The sequence below is a fragment of the Triticum aestivum genome, chromosome 5B, assembly GCF_018294505.1.
Source record: "Triticum aestivum cultivar Chinese Spring chromosome 5B, IWGSC CS RefSeq v2.1, whole genome shotgun sequence".
NCBI classification, from domain to species: domain Eukaryota; kingdom Viridiplantae; phylum Streptophyta; class Magnoliopsida; order Poales; family Poaceae; genus Triticum; species Triticum aestivum.
Genome location: NC_057807.1, coordinates 28011500 through 28029583, shown reverse-complemented (window position 1 = coordinate 28029583; position 18084 = coordinate 28011500). Strand labels below are relative to the sequence as shown.

General features: G+C 47.5%; 2 protein-coding genes and 1 pseudogene across 2 annotated transcripts; 2 read left to right on the top strand and 1 right to left on the bottom strand.

Moving 5' to 3' along the window:
* Positions 1 to 3183: 3183 nt before the first annotated feature.
* Positions 3184 to 9036, top strand: LOC123110231 (K(+) efflux antiporter 3, chloroplastic-like; annotated as a pseudogene).
* A 1819-nt stretch (positions 9037 to 10855) lies between these two features.
* LOC123110230 (tubulin-folding cofactor A) lies at positions 10856 to 13487 on the top strand. Its single transcript, XM_044530709.1, has 4 exons — positions 10856 to 11049; positions 11240 to 11393; positions 12809 to 12895; positions 12993 to 13487. Exons 2-4 carry the CDS (start codon positions 11241 to 11243, stop codon positions 13095 to 13097), a joined length of 345 nt encoding a protein of 114 aa, XP_044386644.1. The 5' UTR covers positions 10856 to 11049; position 11240; the 3' UTR covers positions 13098 to 13487.
* Positions 13488 to 15295: 1808 nt separating this feature from the next.
* Positions 15296 to 16559, bottom strand: LOC123110228 (xyloglucan endotransglycosylase/hydrolase protein 8). The gene is made up of 2 exons (XM_044530708.1): positions 16186 to 16559; positions 15296 to 16105 (listed from the first exon to the last, which is right to left on the bottom strand). The coding sequence occupies exons 1-2, from the start codon at positions 16462 to 16464 to the stop codon at positions 15527 to 15529; spliced, it is 858 nt and encodes a 285-aa protein (XP_044386643.1). The 5' UTR covers positions 16465 to 16559; the 3' UTR covers positions 15296 to 15526.
* Between the last annotated feature and the right edge of the window lie 1525 nt (positions 16560 to 18084).

Here is an 18084-nt window from a genome sequence, read left to right as displayed (position 1 = left end):
TGAAAGTTACATTAAGGTTTCTAGAACGAACTAGAGGAATTTATGTCGAAACTCTGTCTAATCCATCCCAACATGCAAATTTTTGGTGTATTGGAGCCTGGAAGACCGACTCGAAGATGAAGTGTCGTCCTTGCAAGGGCTAAACCCCTCACCTATCTACTAGTCAGAGTTAACCAATAAAGGTCGTTTTTCACTGAAAAAGAAAGAGAGTGGTGCTTTAGGTTTTGCAAGGGCACGAGTGAGCAATTTTCCCAAACAATCTCTATACGTACTCCCTCCGTCTCAAAATAAGTGTCTCAACTATTTTGTATTAGCTCTAGTACAAATTTATACTAAGCTCAAGATACTTATTTTGGGACGGAGGGAGTACTTGATTACTTAGTTTCAAAAGATACATATTGTAAAATTATTGCAATGAGTATCTAACAAATCCAAATAATTATTTACAATTAGCAAAGAATATATATATAAATTGATTGTGGTGTTTTTTTTATGTAAATGACAAACTATTTTCTTGATCCAGATTATATGTACTTTAGGACATTGACATAGTTCCCTACAAGGTAATTTAATCATTAGTTTAATTATGTGCAACGATGTCGTCCCACATATATGAATAAACATACACACAATAGGACATTTTATGATAAATCTAGTAATACTGATTTGATGCTTGTGGATGCTACTTTCTTGTTCCGACATTGGACTTCAGTAACAGCAACATCTACGTGCCATTGACTCCTCGTGGACTGGATTGTATTTTCATTCTACTTCCTCTGATTTTGTTATAATTTTGGTATTCAATCAATATGCAGTTTCGTCTATTCTAAAAAAAAAGCAATTTCGTCTAAAAATACAAAGACTGGGCTTTTTGTATGCTATACAAAGACTGTGCTTGTGAAGTGTTCGCAACACCGCTTGTTGGTTGCAGCGAGGCTCCTCTTATTCTCAATCTTGTGTTAGCGGATTGTAACCATCTAGTTGTGGAATAAAGCTCCCTTTTACCCCGGAAAAGAAGACGTGGTAATCCACTCAAATTACCAAGCCAAGCAAGCAGTCACTATGAGTCGTCTTGTGGTAAGATTTGAGTGGCTGGCGAAGCGGGAGAAGGAAGACAATCTACCGGCGAGAGGGAGAGAGTGTGGCCACGGAAGGCGTGATAGCGAGAGGTGAAGGAGAGCCCATGAGAGGCGGAGGAGACCTTGCGCGGCGCTCCGCTCTGCCTCAAACACCTCTCCTCCCTCGCTCCTTATCTTCCTCCCAACGGATAGCTCCGGACTCCCAAGTCCCCGCACACAACCAATGGACGACACATGCCTCTCCTCCTTCCTTCCGGCACTGCAACCAACTGTTGCGGCGCCATGGCGGCGGCGGTGGCATGGTGCTTCCCGACGGCTGCTGCTACGCGTCGTCCTTGCGGTCGCGGGTGACGTCGGACCCCTCTTGACAATTTGGCTTTCACGGAGAATATATGGTGGATATTGAAAAATATGAGTTTTGGCTATCTTGGTGGCAATCAAACGTGGATATAGAAATGTACCAACATGAGTTCCATCATAAATTCAAGAAGCGACCCCTCTTGATAACGCGTCTTTCCTAAGTCTCAAATAAAATCGAAAAACCTTCGGAGTCTTCGAAGAATCGACACATTTTCCTTTTTTCAATTAGGAGGCCATCCATCTCCTCAATAACTACTTAGCAACCAATGTCCTCAGATAACTTGATAACCGAATTAGTCCTCACTAACTCCATTATCATCAACAAGAAAATACCACTGGGGAAATGATGCACAACAATATGAGGACATAAATTCTCATAGGCCCTTCCCTTGCGCCAGACTGGACGTCGTCAAGGTAAGTAGAGACCTCATTCCAACACGCCATCATGACCACCACTTCATCGATGTCGCCGGCGGAACAAAACCCAAGGAGGAAAACCTGGAATTGACGAACGGGTCTCCACTCCTCTTTCCCGACGAGGACGCTAGATGGGGAAGAGGATGGGGACGATGCGGTAGCGTGGGGGAGAAACTTGGTAGTAGCAACTAGGGTTGAGAGGGGCTGCGTTGGGTTTTGTTTTTAGTTGCCAATTGATTCCGCGTATGATAATTTTTGATGTAAAGAAGAGATAAGGTGAGGAGAGAGAACAAAATTGACCCTTGGTCAAGTGCATCCATAAGGTAGAATCCCGCCCCTCCACTTGACCACATCATTTTAAGCTGCCTTTATATAATGTGCTAGCATTCAACGAGACAACACACAGACATAAAATAGTGTACATATCACACCGCACGACTCCTAGCCCTCTCTCGTGAAAATTTGCCTCGATCTAGGGTTCCCACGCCAGCACCCATCCTCTGTTGGTAGATTGTCGTCCTTTTCCTCCTCGGATTGCTCTACCGGCTCCATTGGTGGGGTGTGCAGTGAGGTCACGATCTACTACTGGGAGTTGTAGTTTATTCCATCTTGGGGCATTAGGTAGGTACCACTTGTCCGTTGCTCCGGCCCTTCTAGTGGCGGTGTTCAAAATTAGTTCCCCCACTTGCTTCTTAGTCCTAGGCGGTGCATGCGTTGTTGTCTTTAGCGACGAGATCGGGTGGACATGTAGGTCTTTCACTGCCCGTCACTTCGGTCCTTTTGACGGTGGTGCTTAATAAGATCTCTTTCAACTTCTTCTTCTCTAGCTTCGATCGTGTGCACTACCGTCAGGTCTAACAGCTATTTTTGGAGGGACATGTTTGCCTTTTCCTCTGGAGACGGAGCAGTAGTCATTGCGTCTTTGTTGGGCCGGTGGTGCTTCGGCAGCAATGGCGCCGATTTGACTATTCCGCTGACTCGGGCAGACGTCTAGGTCTGATCGACCCAACGCCCTTTTCTTTTCCACGCCGTGGATCCTTCAGCATCGGCATCGCCCCCACTTCTCGGCCCCCCTGCATGGATTCCACTTTCTTGCTCCGTCGACGACACGGAACTCCAGCGACGGCGGCATCCGCTCGCCATCGGTACGTGTGCGACGGGGAGGGGTGGACCGGATTGTATTTTCACATTCTTTCGATGGTTTTCTTGTAATGCAGGTGTTGGATTAACATGCTTGTAGCTAGGGCGGTAATCCACCCATCAAATTACCAAGCCAAGCAGTAGCTTGTGGTAAGATGTTTGTGGCTGGCGAGGCGGGAGGAGGAAGTCGGTCCACCGGCGAGAGAGAGAGCGTGGCCGCGGGAAGCAGACCGCGACAGCGAGAGGCGGAGGAGACCCCGCGCGGCGCTCCGCTCCGCCTCAAACGCCTCCTTATCTTCTTCCCAACGGATAGCTCCCGATCGACTCCCGATCGAGTTCCCGCGCGCGCGCGCACACCCACCGGACGGCACGCGTCTCGCCTCGCACTGCAGCGGACTGCTCTGGCGCCATGGCGGCGGCGGCGGTGGCGGGGTGCTTCCCCGCTTGCTGCCGCTGCGCGTCCTCCTCCCGGTCCCGGGTGACGGCCGCGTCCACGTCTGTCGCCGCCTGCGCGCTCCAGCCGCGCCGGAGGAGCAGGGCGCCGTCCCTGCCGCGCCTGGGGCTCGGGGAGGCGGCGGCGAGGACGACGACGGTCAGGACGACGACGAGGAGGGGGCGGCGGGCGTTCCGGGTGCGCGCGGGGGTGGGCGTGGAGATCGCCAGCGCCGTGGAGGTGATCAACGACCTGGGCTTCGACACCCTCACCTTCCTCGGCGTCACCGTCCTCGTCGTCCCCGCCTTCCGCGTCGTCAAGGCTAGCCCGGTGATGTCTCGCTCCGCGCCTGCCTCCGCTAGCTCCCCGCCGCCTCCGCTCGGCCCCGCCTTCCTGACATTACCTTCCCGTGTTGTGTTGATTCCTTCCGCAGATCCTCGGCTTCTTCTGCGCCGGCGTCGTCCTCAACCAGTTCGGCCTCATCAGGAACCTCACCGACGTCAAGCTCCTCTCCGAGTGGGGGATCCTCTTCCTGGTACTTCTTCTCACCAGTTCGGCCTCATCAGGAATTCAGATGATTCGTTATTGATTTGCCGCTCCGCCTCTGGACTGCAGCTGTTCGAGATGGGGCTGGAGCTCTCCCTCTCCCGCCTCAAAGCCCTCGCCAAGTTCGCCTTTGGGATCGGCTTGCCTCAGGTGTGCACTGCATTTTTCTTGGCACCAGGGCATTCCTTGGCTTTGTTCATTGACTTGCATACATAATTTCGGAACGCTCCATGGGAACTGATCTTGTGCCTTTTGATACATTCTCAAGGTTCTTCTGTCAACGCTGGCCTTCGCGGCATTTGAGCTTCCCCCTAATGGTGCCATTGGAACAAGAATCCTGCAGTTCCTCTTTAATTCAAGACCTGACCTGGTAAGGACTAAGGAGTACTCTTAAATCACAAAAAAGTTATGTTACCTGTATTTCCACACATGCATATAGCTTGTTTTCCTTTACAGCTTGGGTCAAAGAATCTTTCGTGTCATCTCATTTCTGTTTTACTCCCTCCGGTCCTTTTTACTCTGCATATAAGAATTGTCTGAAGTCAAACTTCATAAAGTTTGACCATATTTATATGGAAAAATATCAACATCTATCATGCTAAACTTATACAATATGAAAATTTAAGTCATGACACATCTACTGATATTGATTTCATATTGTGAATGTTGGTATTTTTTTCTATAAAGTTGGTCAAACTTTACGAGGGTTGACTTTAGACAAATCTTATATGCGAACTAAAAAGGACCGGAGGGAGTACATTTCAACAATGGTTTCTCACTCTCTTATTCTGATTGCTTATACTCTCGGGGGCGTGAAGTATGCATTGTTGAAATATTTACCAATAACACAAACTATTCTTCAGTTTGTGATCTCGATTTTTTTTTCTTGATATGTGTATTGCTAAAATTGTCCGGCTTATCAATGCTAACTCAGCTGTTTATTCTATTTAATAATTACGTTTAATTTGGATCTACATATGCAGGTGAATATCAGGAGTGTCGATGAAGCAATAGTGATTGGAGCTGCTCTCTCCTTATCTTCATCTGCTTTTGTTCTTCAGGTATACACTAATTGTACTCACTGGCTTACTGGCTAGCAATGTATCAGCTGTTTTCTGATTTTTTTTATGTCATTAAACTCTTTTTTTCAAGTATGAACCTTTCAATGAGAGCTTATCCAAATTGGGTACATTGCAATTGCCTCTGCTACAATAGCACACCTAAATTTCTTAGTACACAAAATATGCCCCTCCCTCTTTTTTTGCATCTGCACAAGATAACAACATGCAGTGCTTGTGGATTTTGTATGCAGCTTCTCGCTGAGAAAGGTGAGCTTGCAACAAGATTTGGTTCGGCCACACTGGGAATCCTCCTCCTCCAGGTGATTAACCGAAGCCCTCTTTCCCATTCCTTTTCTCCTAATGGTCCATTTTAAAGATTTTTTCCCCAAAGAGTGTACGGTGTATTAATTCCAGTATGTATTCTGCCGATACACAGGATATCGCCGTTGTTCCTCTCTTGGTCATACTCCCTGTTCTAGAGAGTCAGGTACGCAAAAGGTTAGCACTTGAGATATTAGCCTGCATGAAAGTTGTTCGAAAAATATCAACCTGATAGGCTTTCTCATCACATCATAATCTAAATAAGAAGACTTAAGGATTCTGTGTAATAACTTGGAAGATGTTCACCGCATGAAATTTGCCTTAGTGAGCGAGTAGCCAGATAGTATTGGAAAATGGTTTGCAAATATTTATTCTTGTTATGTTCCCCTACCTAGTGAACTACTGTATTGGTGTCTAAGCATGAAAATGCAGCTCTGCCTTCGCAACATATGAGTTTCCGCTTTATAAACTAGGCTATCATCAGTATTTGTTATGCATTTTATCGCAGAATGTTGTGGAGCAAAGTGTGTGGCCTATGCTACTAGCTGAAAGCTTAAAAGCACTGGGTGGACTTGGCATACTTTCACTTGGAGGGAAATATCTCATCAGGCGCATCTTTGAGGTCTTTTACTTTATGATTTTTCTGAATACAAGCTCGCACGTTAATTTCTATGCAATGAATATTGGTTAAGCTTTCCTGCAGTTTGTCGCAGAGTCGAGGAGCTCAGAAGCATTTGTTGCCCTCTGTCTTCTCACAGTTTCAGGAACTTCTCTTCTCACACAGTGGTTGGGCTTTAGTGATACAGTAAGCCACTAAACCGCCCACATAGTTTTAAATGCTCAAGCCAAATACAAATTATGCTCTTCTAGTCATCATTATTTGCTGATTGTTGAACTCGTGTCCTATGTAGCTAGGGGCTTTTCTGGCTGGGGCCCTCCTTGCAGAAACAAATTTCCGCACACAAATAGAAGCTGACATAAGGCCGTTCAGAGGATTGCTGCTTGGATTGTTCTTTGTGACTACGGGAACTTCCATCGACATGCAGGTTAAACAACATTGCCATGATCTGTACTGGTGAACATTAGCTCATGTCTCATGTATCTAACTGAGCAGTACGTCTAGGAGAGACCTAAGTTGCCACATTCAGGCTATTGCTGCAACATGTTCTTCTTAAGCAGCTTAGAAAGTAACATTGCCACATTGTTTTATCTTCTTCAGTGGAATATTACTGCAGGATCTAGTAACGCGCCTTGCATTTTTTTCCTGATATTTTGCAGCTTCTCATCCGTGAGTGGCCTAATGTGCTATCGCTGTTGGCTGGCCTTATTGCAATCAAGACATTGATAACTACTGCATTAGCAACCAGAGTCGGACTAACTTTTCAAGAAAGTGTAAGGATAGGATTGCTGCTTTCTCAAGGAGGGGAGTTTGGGTTCGTGGTATTTTCTTTGGCAAACAGGTCAGTTTTTATTACAAGTCTTCCATTATATTGTTCTTGTCTTCTCAGACATCTTGTTTTCAGCCCTTGGTACCTTGATTGAAACAGGCTTGGCGTCCTACCGCTTGAGCTGAATAAGCTGCTCATTATCGTCGTTGTGCTGTCGATGGCATTAACCCCGTTACTGAATGACCTTGGAAGAAAAGCAGCAGGAATCATTGATGAGAGATCTGAAACAAAAGAAGTAGTACGTGACTGCCATGTCTTATACACTCACAGCGGTCATGGTTGTTGCCTATTTTCGTGAATTCTTAAGGCAATCTTTTACAGAAACCAGCTGAGGAGGCAAATTATGGCGCGACTGAACCTATTGTCATTCTTGGCTTTGGAGAGATGGGACAGGTATATTACATCATATTTTCCTTTGTTGTCAAAGCTGGCCAGCTGAACTGTTATATCATATGCTTCGTAATATTCTTACAGGTCCTTGCAAAGTTTTTGGCTGCACCATTATCTTTCGGGCTCGAGCGAGATACAGAAGGATGGCCGTATGTCGCATTTGATCTAAATCCTGCTGTTGTAAAGGTTGGCATTAAGAGAATATTTGGTATAACAGCTGATGCAGTCTTCATACATATGTTAAACTAAAGCATCTGCCTTCATTCCTTACCAGTCGGCTAGAAAATCAGGATTCCCAGTGCTATATGGAGATGGTTCGCGCCCTGCCGTTATGCAATCTGCTGGCATATCATCTCCTAAAGCTGTCATGATCATGTATACCGGGAAGGAAGAAACTGTCGAGTCTGTCGACAGATTGCGACAAGCTTTTCCTGCGGTAAAATATATGATCCATTTCTCATGATGTATTTATCAAGTTAGCACATAGTACTTGTTATAAATGCATTGTGAATGAACGAACACTTTGATAATACCTTTTGCTTTCGCAGGTTCCCGTGTATGTTAGGGCTCAAGACATGTCTCATTTGTTGGATCTAAGGAAAGCAGGTGCGACCGATGTTGTTCTAGAAAATGCCGAGGTAATATAGAAATAAGTTTTCATCGCAATAAAAAAATAAAATATAGAAAAAAGTTTGCATCGACTGAGAAGCTCTTTATGTATTGATATATGAAACAAAAATTTGCATCAACTCTTTTCTTTTGTTGATCCCTTCCTGCAGACTAGCTTGCAACTAGGCTCGATGCTTATGAAAGGGCTGGGTGTCATGTCTGATGATGTATCTTTCTTGAGTAAGCTTGTGAGGGACTCGATGGAGTTACAAGCTCAGGAGGCACTCAACAACGTCGAGGATCGTGAAACTACTACCATGGAGTCACTTCAGGTTCATAAAATCATTAGTGCTCAGAACTGACTCTAATCTTACACTCCCTACAGATTAGTACTAATTTGAACTAAAACCACGACAAGTATTTTGGAATGGAGGGAGTAGTTCTTCTTTCATGGTACTTGATTTCCCCATATGACCTGAATAAAATACCTGTTGCAGGTTAGAGTATCGGACTTGGTTGAGTCCAATGGGAACGGTTCCGGAATGATTCCCCGGGAGCAATCGCTAGGTCTAAGCAGTCGCCCGGAGGTACGGGTGATAAAAACGACTCCGGAGAATTCCATGCCTAATTTGAACACCAAAAATGAATCTGAAGACGGTGTGAAATATTGTCTCCTGGAAACCGCCGACGGCGAGGAAACGGTGGAGCCTCCAGCGGAAGCAAGGAGATGATGGACCAGACCCGTTTGTGTAAGGGTGATGAAGCGAAGACACTGAACTTGTGGTTTTCTCATAGGTAATAACTCTCTTTGTACAGCACATCTGGAGACTGAACTACTGAAACCTGGAGGCACACAATCCATGGATACGACGATTACACCGCGTCGTGCGAGCTGAGATTTGCAGCTCGCAAATTGAAACCGGGCAGGCCAATTTGGGTGGATTGGGATTTACGGCCGTGATTGCAATTCGCGGTGGGCATTTACAAATTGAAGTACCAACATTTCAGAATCACTGAAAAGCATTATTGGCAGCGAGATTTGTGCAAGTAGAAGTCACCTGTATGGCTAGATACTTATTTACTGTATCACATTTCTCTGATTTGTGTCTGTTGTATACTACTAGGACCGTAGGCCAAACAATTCCTGTAAAAAATTCATGTACATGCACACATGCAGAAACTAGTGAGTGTATAATAATACTGGACCAAACGGTTTATCCTCGCCGTGACAAGTCGAACTTTCTGAATGAACTTGAAGCATTGCCTGCTCGGCTCTTTGTATTGATAGCAGCAGGAGTAAAAGATCAGGAACTAAGGAGTTCAAATCTTGCTACTCGTTAGATTTGAACAAGTGCCATGCATTATTAATAATGAAAATAATAATAATAATGGATTTTTTATATTAAAAATCAAAATTAACCTCTGCAGGCATGGAAGGCCGGAGGGTGTGACAAACTAACAATAGGTTAGACCTGCCCGCAGCAGACCGCAGACGACTAAAAAGGAAGTGTCGATATGTGGCAAGGTTGTCTGTGTTTTATCGCGCACACACATGTGGTATGTTGCAATAATTCTAGGTGTCTGTTGCTAATGTCATTTTCATGTTTCAAAGCTGTTTTCACGTTGTTTTGTACTTCCGTTTCCATGTTGCATATGTTCTAATCAGTTTTCTCAATGATTTGTTGCATAGAAAACACAAATAATGTTACACGATAGGTTTGAAATGTTGTGATATTTTTGCATGTCTTTGGACATGTCGTGAAAACAAATATTGCATTTATGGTGCGCACATACATATTTTTTTTTGCTGCCGGAGTTTGATGTTTGAATGTCAGGCGACATAATATGGTGATTAGGTCTATCAGATGGTCTGTGAGGTGGGCAATCCACCTCATCGGACGCCTAGCATGCACCTATAATAATAATAATAATGTCACACACCCACTGAATTTCGATCCAACCGTTCCAACCCGCCCTTTTCTTTCCCTCAAGATTATATTCCCCGCGCGCCTATCTTCTCCTTTGCCTCTAGCAACACACACACACACACACACTCCCATCATGCTTGCCTCCTCTGATGATGCAGCTTCCATTAGCATCGTCCCCAGAGGATCAACCATATCACCCCCGCTATTATGTTAACCTATTTTCACACCCACATTGACTCCTTGGCTCCCCTAATGCTGCAACCTTGCACTTAGTCCCTTTGGCAATTCCCGCCGACGGGTCGTGCATTCGTCTAGGATCGAGGGGCTATAACGATCCCCTTATCCATGACCACTTACGGCAATGTCCTCCACCCTAGGCTTCGATAACATCACTGGTCTTGGGTCACTCTAGCATGGTCGCTTTCCACAATCACGCCGTCGTCGTTGCTCTGGCGACGCCTACAGATACAAGCTTCGTCTTTTGGTGCTTCTAGGTTCTTATAAGCATAAGCTCAAGCAAACAACAGAAACATACACCGGTCTTGTAAAAGCACAAGCCCAAATTTGCACCGCGAAGTTCTGTCACCCCTCCCAAATGAAATGAATGCCATATTCTCTAAAAAATGAAAAGAAAAAACAATGCCATACTTGGGTGTACTGGAATTATGCATGAAAACATCCCTGACCAAGCCGCCGCCGCCATCTCCGACCACCCCGCCTCGCCCCCTCCCCTCCCCGACTGAGTCGCCGCCAGCCCATACTGGAATTTGTGGCCTGATGTGGCGCTACTAGCAAAATGTATCCTCTTTGCTACAGATTTCACAAATGTTAGCTATTGTTATTGCTGCAGATAAGCCAATCAGATTGCCGACTTTTTAGCTAAACATTCTTTTAGGTCTAACTTATCTGAACTTTGGGATTCTAATATCCCAGACTTTATCCTCCGCCAAATTGTAAACAATATGGAATAAAGTCATTTTATGTTAAAGAAAAAACCCTACACCGGGCTCGTAAAAGCACAAGCCCAAATATGTACCGTGAAGTTCTCACCGAATGCCATATTCTCTCTCTCTCTCTCTCTCTCAAAAAAAAAGAATGCCATATTATTTAGACCCCCTTCACAATTTCCCTCCCCCCCGCAGCCCATTTCCCCCCGACCAAGCCGCCGCCGCCATCTCCGGCCACCCCGCCTCTCCCCTCCCCCTCCCCCTCCCCGGCCTCGCCGCCGCCGACCCATACCGGAACAGGAGGGCCGCCACCGCCGTCAAGCCTCCCTGCCAGCCGCCTCTCCGTCGGCCACGCTGCAACCAGAGCAAGGTGAGCTCTCCCCCACTTCTTCCCCACCCCTTGCCCACTTCTAGATTCTTAGCTTGACGAGGAGGAAAAGAGCGAGCGCGAATTATCGGATTGGATCTCAATCCAGTGACTACTTAATCCCGAACTAACCTCCACGATTTTTTGGGTGCGCCGGTGCGCCATCCGGATCCCGCCCCTGGCCGCATCTCAGAATGGCGACCCTGAGGAACCTGAAGATCAAGACGTCGACGTGCAAGAGGATCGTCAAGGAGCTGCGCTCCTACGAGAAGGAGGTGGAGAAGGAGGCCGCCAAGACCGCCGACATGAAGGAGAAGGGCGCCGACCCCTATGATCTCAAGCAGCAGGTGACTGAAAGATCTTCCATTCAGCAGCTCTGCTTACAGTTCTTCTTGCTCTTTAGTTAACAGCACAATTGCTGACCATGTATAGTAATACTTTCGTGTAGTACTCTCTGCTAAGGAGTATGTTAGTTATCCTTAGGATGGTCCCTTGTAGCATGGTTTCAGTAGTTTATGGATGCTAATCTAGTCAATACAAGCTTGGTGGATAGTAATTCGTGTCATATGGACACTAATTGGTTTTCCTTGGTAAATTGGACTGGTCAATCACATGTTTTGTTATCGATTTCCTTGAACGGATTTTGTTATTAGAATGGCATATCATTGAATTTGCTGTGGATAAGTATAGAAGGACCTTCTACCCTGTGAAGCCTTGAGGATTGGTTGGCCCGAGTAACATTTTGGTGTTTGTCAACTGTTGCATAAGTGTTATGATTTGCTCTGAAATGGCTGTGACATAGTAGCGATATGGCTGGGTATCCATGATGTTACTGATAAATTCTATCAATGCAACCTATGTAACGGTTTTATGTTGGTTAGAAGTTCAGGTCTCTGCTTCTAGTCCATCCCAGTTATTATCCTTAAGGCCTGGCATAAAAAAATTCAGTACGTACCACGCCTCTTGTTTCTCTTTTAATGTGGATTACCTTCTCTCTTTCTTTGCGTTAGTCCATGTGGATTGCTTGATATATAAGATCGCCTATATCTTTCCTTCAGCCAAGATTTTCTTTTTTTATGTAAAAAACTACCCCCTCCGTCCCACAATATAAGACATTTTTGCAAGCTATGTTAGCTTGCAAAAACATCTTATATTGTGGGACGGAGGGAGTATATCAGATGTATACTAGATGGAATAGAGCATCAGAATGGATGTAGTTATACTCCCTCCGTTCCTAAATATTTGTCTTTTTAGAGATTTCAAATGGACTACCACATACGGATGTATATAGACGTATTTTAGAGTGTAGATTCACTCATTTTTCTTCGTATGTAGTCACTTGTTGAAATCTCTAGAAAGACAAATATTTAGGAATGGAGGGAGTAGTTTATAACTCAGAGGGAGTAGTTTATAACTCAGAAGCAGAATTGTGTATTAAATTAACAAGTGGCATATGCATTCCTCCGGGTAGTATTATCACATTCTTCTGGGCTTTACGTATAGTTTTAGTATTATCAGACATGCTAAGATATGTAAGGCATACATATGTTTGATGAGTTATGAAATATTTTTTGATATAATTGGGATTGGAAAAGATAGTTGTTCACATTGATTGGTCTCATACCTACAGCGAGATGTTATGATCTGTTTTTGGACACGCAACACGAGTACTTGGTTGTTGGTCTCCCTGCTCCTCTTCCAAGTCACTGTTCCATGTGAAGATCCTGGTAGTAGATCTGAATAAAGCCTTGTACATGTGCAGGAAAATGTTTTAGCTGAGTCAAGAATGATGGTCCCAGACTGCCACAAGCGGCTTGAAGCTGCACTGACAGACTTGAAAGCAACTCTGGTAGCATTTTGCAGAAATTTCTACCTATGTTAGAAAATTGTCCACAGCCAACCTTGTCTTCAGCTAGTTCAACAAATGTTTGGTTATCCTGTTGCAGGCTGAGTTGAAGGAGTCAAATGAACAAGGCACTGAGATTGGTGAGGCTGAGGCTACAATCACTGAAGTTGAAGCTGTCTACACGCCAACAGAAGCTGAAGATTAAGCTCGCAACTTCCTTTTCGCTGAAATGTCAGTATGCATCATCAGACTTGCTCTTGTCGACAAGTTAGTCCCATTTCATATGACGTTGACGCGGAAGCTTGTATGTATCACGACTCATGATCTGTCTCGAGATGTGCAACTGGTAATATCACGGACGCAGCTCCTCTGACGTGCTGTCAGCCCACTGACATGTGGGCCCGGCCCCACGCGTCAGTGAGCCAACGGCAGGGTGCAGTACGGCAGAGGAGCCCTAATATCACTGTACTGGAACATGGTTAGGTGTTTATGGTGTGCTGGAAATGCTGCATGTTGTTGGCATTGTTCCATTTGAGTCTCGGATGATGTCGCTTGTTGCTTATTTGTTTTCAGTTAGTGGGGTCATAATCTTTCATGCTTTGATGTAGCCCGAGGGAGGGCGCATCGTGGGCCTTGTCTAAATTTCCTGCAAGACGTAGATTTGTGCAGTTTCCCCCTTTGATTTAGAACGACAATGCACTGTAACTTTGTATATGGTTTTGCTAGTTCTCACCCGCCTCATGTTTTTGGTAAATCTCAGTCACAAATCGTGGCATAGGAAGTGTGCAATTTTCTCAACCCTAGCCGTTCCCGTCAAGTTTCTACCCCACACGCCGCTGCATCGGCCCCCCTCCTCTAACTTGCCTGGTGGCAAGAGGAGGAGTGGGTACCCGTCCGTCCGTTCCCTTTTGTTCTCCTTAGTTTTAGTTTCCTCCATGACATCAACAAGGTGGTGGCGATGATGACGTGTTGGAGTAAGAACTCTCCGCTCTCTCCCTACCTTGATGACGTTCATTCTGGTGCCGGCAAAGGGCCTGTGGGAGTTTGTGTCCCAGATCTGTTGGCTCTTTTTAGATCTTGGCAGTTGTCGTGTCCTTCAAAGGGAGTAACTGGTTGGCCATTGGTGTGGTGACTTCATCATCTTCTTCCGTGTTGTTCTGTGGCAATGGTGCGGGTTTCCAACCCTCTGGACCGGGGGTGATGGATTGCAAGTATGTAATGCGTTGGGTGATGCTTGAGCCGATGCTTCTTCAACGACTTCTAGATCTGTGTCAAGGCACACCATTTGCTCTCTTTAAAGCGTGATATGTCGAAGATGTTTGCAGGTGTCTCTTTTCTCTACCGTTGGTTTAATGCAATTTTTAATCACGGATGAGCAGCGTACAATTCAAGGAAGAAAAAGTCCAGTGGCATGTTTTACAATCTCAGGCGTTCGGAGGCTCGCCCGTGAAAGAGTGTTTTCGGAGTAATGTTCGGATCAGGAGTGGCTTATGTCCTCAATAATTATTCTTGTGAGCATCCCAAGGAGAGAACAGATCAGCCCCGAGCCCGAGATGAGGACGGTTTTCTTGTTGGACGCCGATGCCGAGAGAAGAGCAAGGCAAGGCGGCGATCTAGCAGCGGCTACCCGAGGACGTGCTCACGGAGGTTCTCCGCCTTTTCCCACCGTGCAGCCTCGCCGTGACCCACTGCGTGCGCAGGTCCTGGCACACCACCGTCGACGCTCGTCGTCTCCTGGACCGGGACCTCCGACCAAAGATATTTTGGCAGCTCCAATATATACAGTGGTGCATATAGTCTGAGCGAGTTTAAGGGCGGACGCACGCTCTTAAACTCACATGAATTTACCCATTTGAGGGGCGGCAAATCTGGCACCACCAACCAAATGAATGAACATGATGATAAGAGTAGGTAGCATCAAGTAGCACCGCCTGGTGTGTGCAGCAGCTCCGCTCCGTTTTTGTGCACGACATCAACCGGAATAGTGTCGTCAGCTCCTGCTGACCGGCGCCTTCCAGAAAGGGAACTCTGACTAAACCGTCCTTCAAGCCAAAATTTTGAAAAAGAATGAAAACAAGTTTTGTATCCGTTACTTTCATTCGGGGCCGCTAGATCCTCATCGTCGTCCCTGCCTTGGGCAATGTACTGGCTCGGCCTCGCTGTAGACGACATTGAAATCGACTGACCGAACCAAAATTTGAAGTTCAGGAAGAGAGAGGAGAAAGAAACAAAAAATGCTACACCTACGTCATCTATTACGTAAGTTTCATAATGATATGGATCTACTGCTCTATGCTACAGTGAATCCCAAAGTAATCCAAATCAGAGTGGATCAACAGCATGGTGCGTTTATACGTGTCGAGACACACGCCATGTGCAGTTGCCGGGACGGCGAATTCAGAGTTTCTTTTAAATACTACTGTATTTACTCAACGAATTTACGTTTATTATCGTTAGAGTTAACCCCTCTCGTTAAGAAAAAACACTTAACAGAGAGAGGTTTTTTGACGAAAACAAGAACACATAGAGGTAGAGGAGCCGGCTGCTGAAGAAACCAGAAAAAAGAATCAAGCTAACAAGGTAGAATCTCATCGGGGGATTGGGGACGTGAACTCAAATCTCAATCGGTTGTGTTCAGGCGCGGGAGCACTCGGCGGGGAAGCCCTGCGGGAATCGCCAGCCGTCGTCGCAGTAGTTGTAGCGCATGTAGTCGCGCTTGGCCCAGGCGACGGTGCCGCGCTCGGCGTCGTCGAGCTGCCGGTTCATCCAGCGGTCGGTGCCGGCGGGGCAGGAGAGCGGGCCGGCGTCCGCCGCGGGCACGCAGGCGTCGGCGGAGTAGGCGCGGTAGGAGACGAGGAAGGGCGCGCCGGACCAGTCGACGGGGACCTTGCCCTTGAGCGTGGCCCAGTAGCTGCCGTCCCAGAGCGTGGCGTGCACGGACATGGGCTTGACGCCCGGGTAGGGGAGGTCGGCGTAGCGCGTGAAGGAGCGGATGAAGAGGTCGTCCACCTTGAAGAGGACGTTCTTGTGGTTCCAGATGATGGTGTAGGTGTGGTAGTCGGCGGCCGGGTCGAACCAGAGGTCGAACTGGTGCTCCTTCTTGCCGTCGCCGTTGGCCCACACGTTGGTGTTGAGCACCACCGGCTGCCCCGTGGAGTTGCCCATGAACTCCATGTCGATCTCGTCGTGCCCGGGGCCGTCGCCCGACGACAGCTGCACCATGAACTCCATGTCGATCTGAACTATATCTATTCTGTGCTCGAATCTGAATTGAATTGAATGGAATGCTTTACGTAGAAGGAGGTGACGGTGCCGGCGGAGTTGCCGGGGACGAGCTTCATCTGGATGCTGAACTCGCCGTAGAGGTACTTCTGCCGGGAGCCGAAGGCGCCGCCGCCGGACTGCTGGGTGAGCATGAGCGACGCCACCTGCTGCCCCTGCGCGTTGTAGTCCGCGCGCACGTTGCCGTCCGTGGTGAACTCCTCGTACAGCCACGACTCCGCCGCCGTGGCCGCCGCCAGCAGCGCCACGGCCACGCCCACCGTGACGGACACAGCCCGCAGCATCGTCATGGTGCTCTGCTCTCCTTCTTGGAGGCTAGCTAGTGGGAAGTGGAGTGGAGCGAGGTAGGATAACTCCAGTGTGCTTGGTTAGGTGGCCGCACATGAAGACGGCCGGGCAGGAGTCGGTGCTCTGCTGTCCGGTTTGTTTGGTGTCGGCAAGGCGGACGTTTTTGCGCGCGGTGTCGGTGACCTGCCGGTGCGAAGCTTCACATCGTGATACTATGAATTTGCCACGAGAAAACTCCTTGTTTGCCATCGGAATATCTCATGCTCATCACGTATGAATTTGGAAAAAAAATATATAGTACATTTTGCTGCCCCAGCCGCCTGCAAAATCTATCGAATTTTGACGTCAACTTTTTTGGCATTTGCCGTGATTAAAAATCTGACATTAGATTTATAGTGGAATCCGAATATATTTCATGCTATTGCAAGAGCTAACCACTGTTAGAGATAATTTGTGGTCTACCCCTATTTCTTCGCGCTTATATGTGGTGCCGCTCAGGCCAACTTCACCGTGCGACCCCATCCTGTCCAGGCCCGTCCGTTTGGGGTAAAACGGACAAATGGGGCAGCCCAGCGCGCGGGAGCAAACGGACTTTTATCCGTTTTGTGTCCGCTTTCGACCCATTCGCGGCCCAAGTTTGCGCCGCTTTTGCGATGAAACGGACACCATGCGAACGCGCCGGCCATCTGCGCGTGTCCTTCCCTGGCCCGCCTGTCGATGGCACATGACGGGCCTTTTTCTATCCACCACCCTCCCTCTCTCCGGCCGCATCCCACTTCACTCTTCCCCACTCTTTCCCACTCTTTCTCTTGCCGCCGCCGCCCGCTGCCATTGTAGCCGTGCAACTCGGACGCGTGATCGCCCAGCCCCTTCCCCTCGTCACCGCCGAGCTACCCAAGCACGGCCACCTGGTTTGCGCACCCGCCGGCCGGATTTGGGGCGGATCCGGTCGGTCTTGGGCTCGCCCGGCTGTGGGAGGCCGGGCCGCGCCATGGACTGGCCGGGCACCTCGCTGGAAGGCCCTGGCAGGGCCGCAAGGCCACATGCAGGCAATGGCTCGTCCTCTAGCTGCTCGGATCTGCACCGTCGGTGGTCCGCTGGCAGATACGCGAATGGCGGCCGGCCGGGCTCGGTGCTTGCCCAAAAGCTCGTCGGCGCACCGTTGCCCCTCATCAAGTGCGGCCACTGCCCAAGGGTGGTCGTGCACCGCGTGTCTACAACGCCGGAGCATCCCGGATGGGTGTTCATCAAGTGCTGAAACGATGGGGTATGTGCTCTTTTTAGCTTTGGTTTGTGCTCTCGGATTACACTAGTGGTGCTAACTTTAAGTTTTATTGTGTAGAATGCATGCAAGTTTTGGTATTGGGAAGAAGAGTACATCGATATATTAATAGAGCGAAATGTAGTACATGTTCGTGCACTTTTAGCTAGCCTAGAGGGTTTAGATGAGACAACTGCACTTGTTGCTAGATTAGAGGCTAGGCACGATACTACGTGCGAAGAAGCAATAAGGCACGATACTACGTGTGAGAAAGCAACATCGACTTCTGGCTTGAAGAAGAAAGGAGGGTGCAACATCGAGCCTCCTCCATAGATCAACAATGAGTGCATCGAGAAGACCC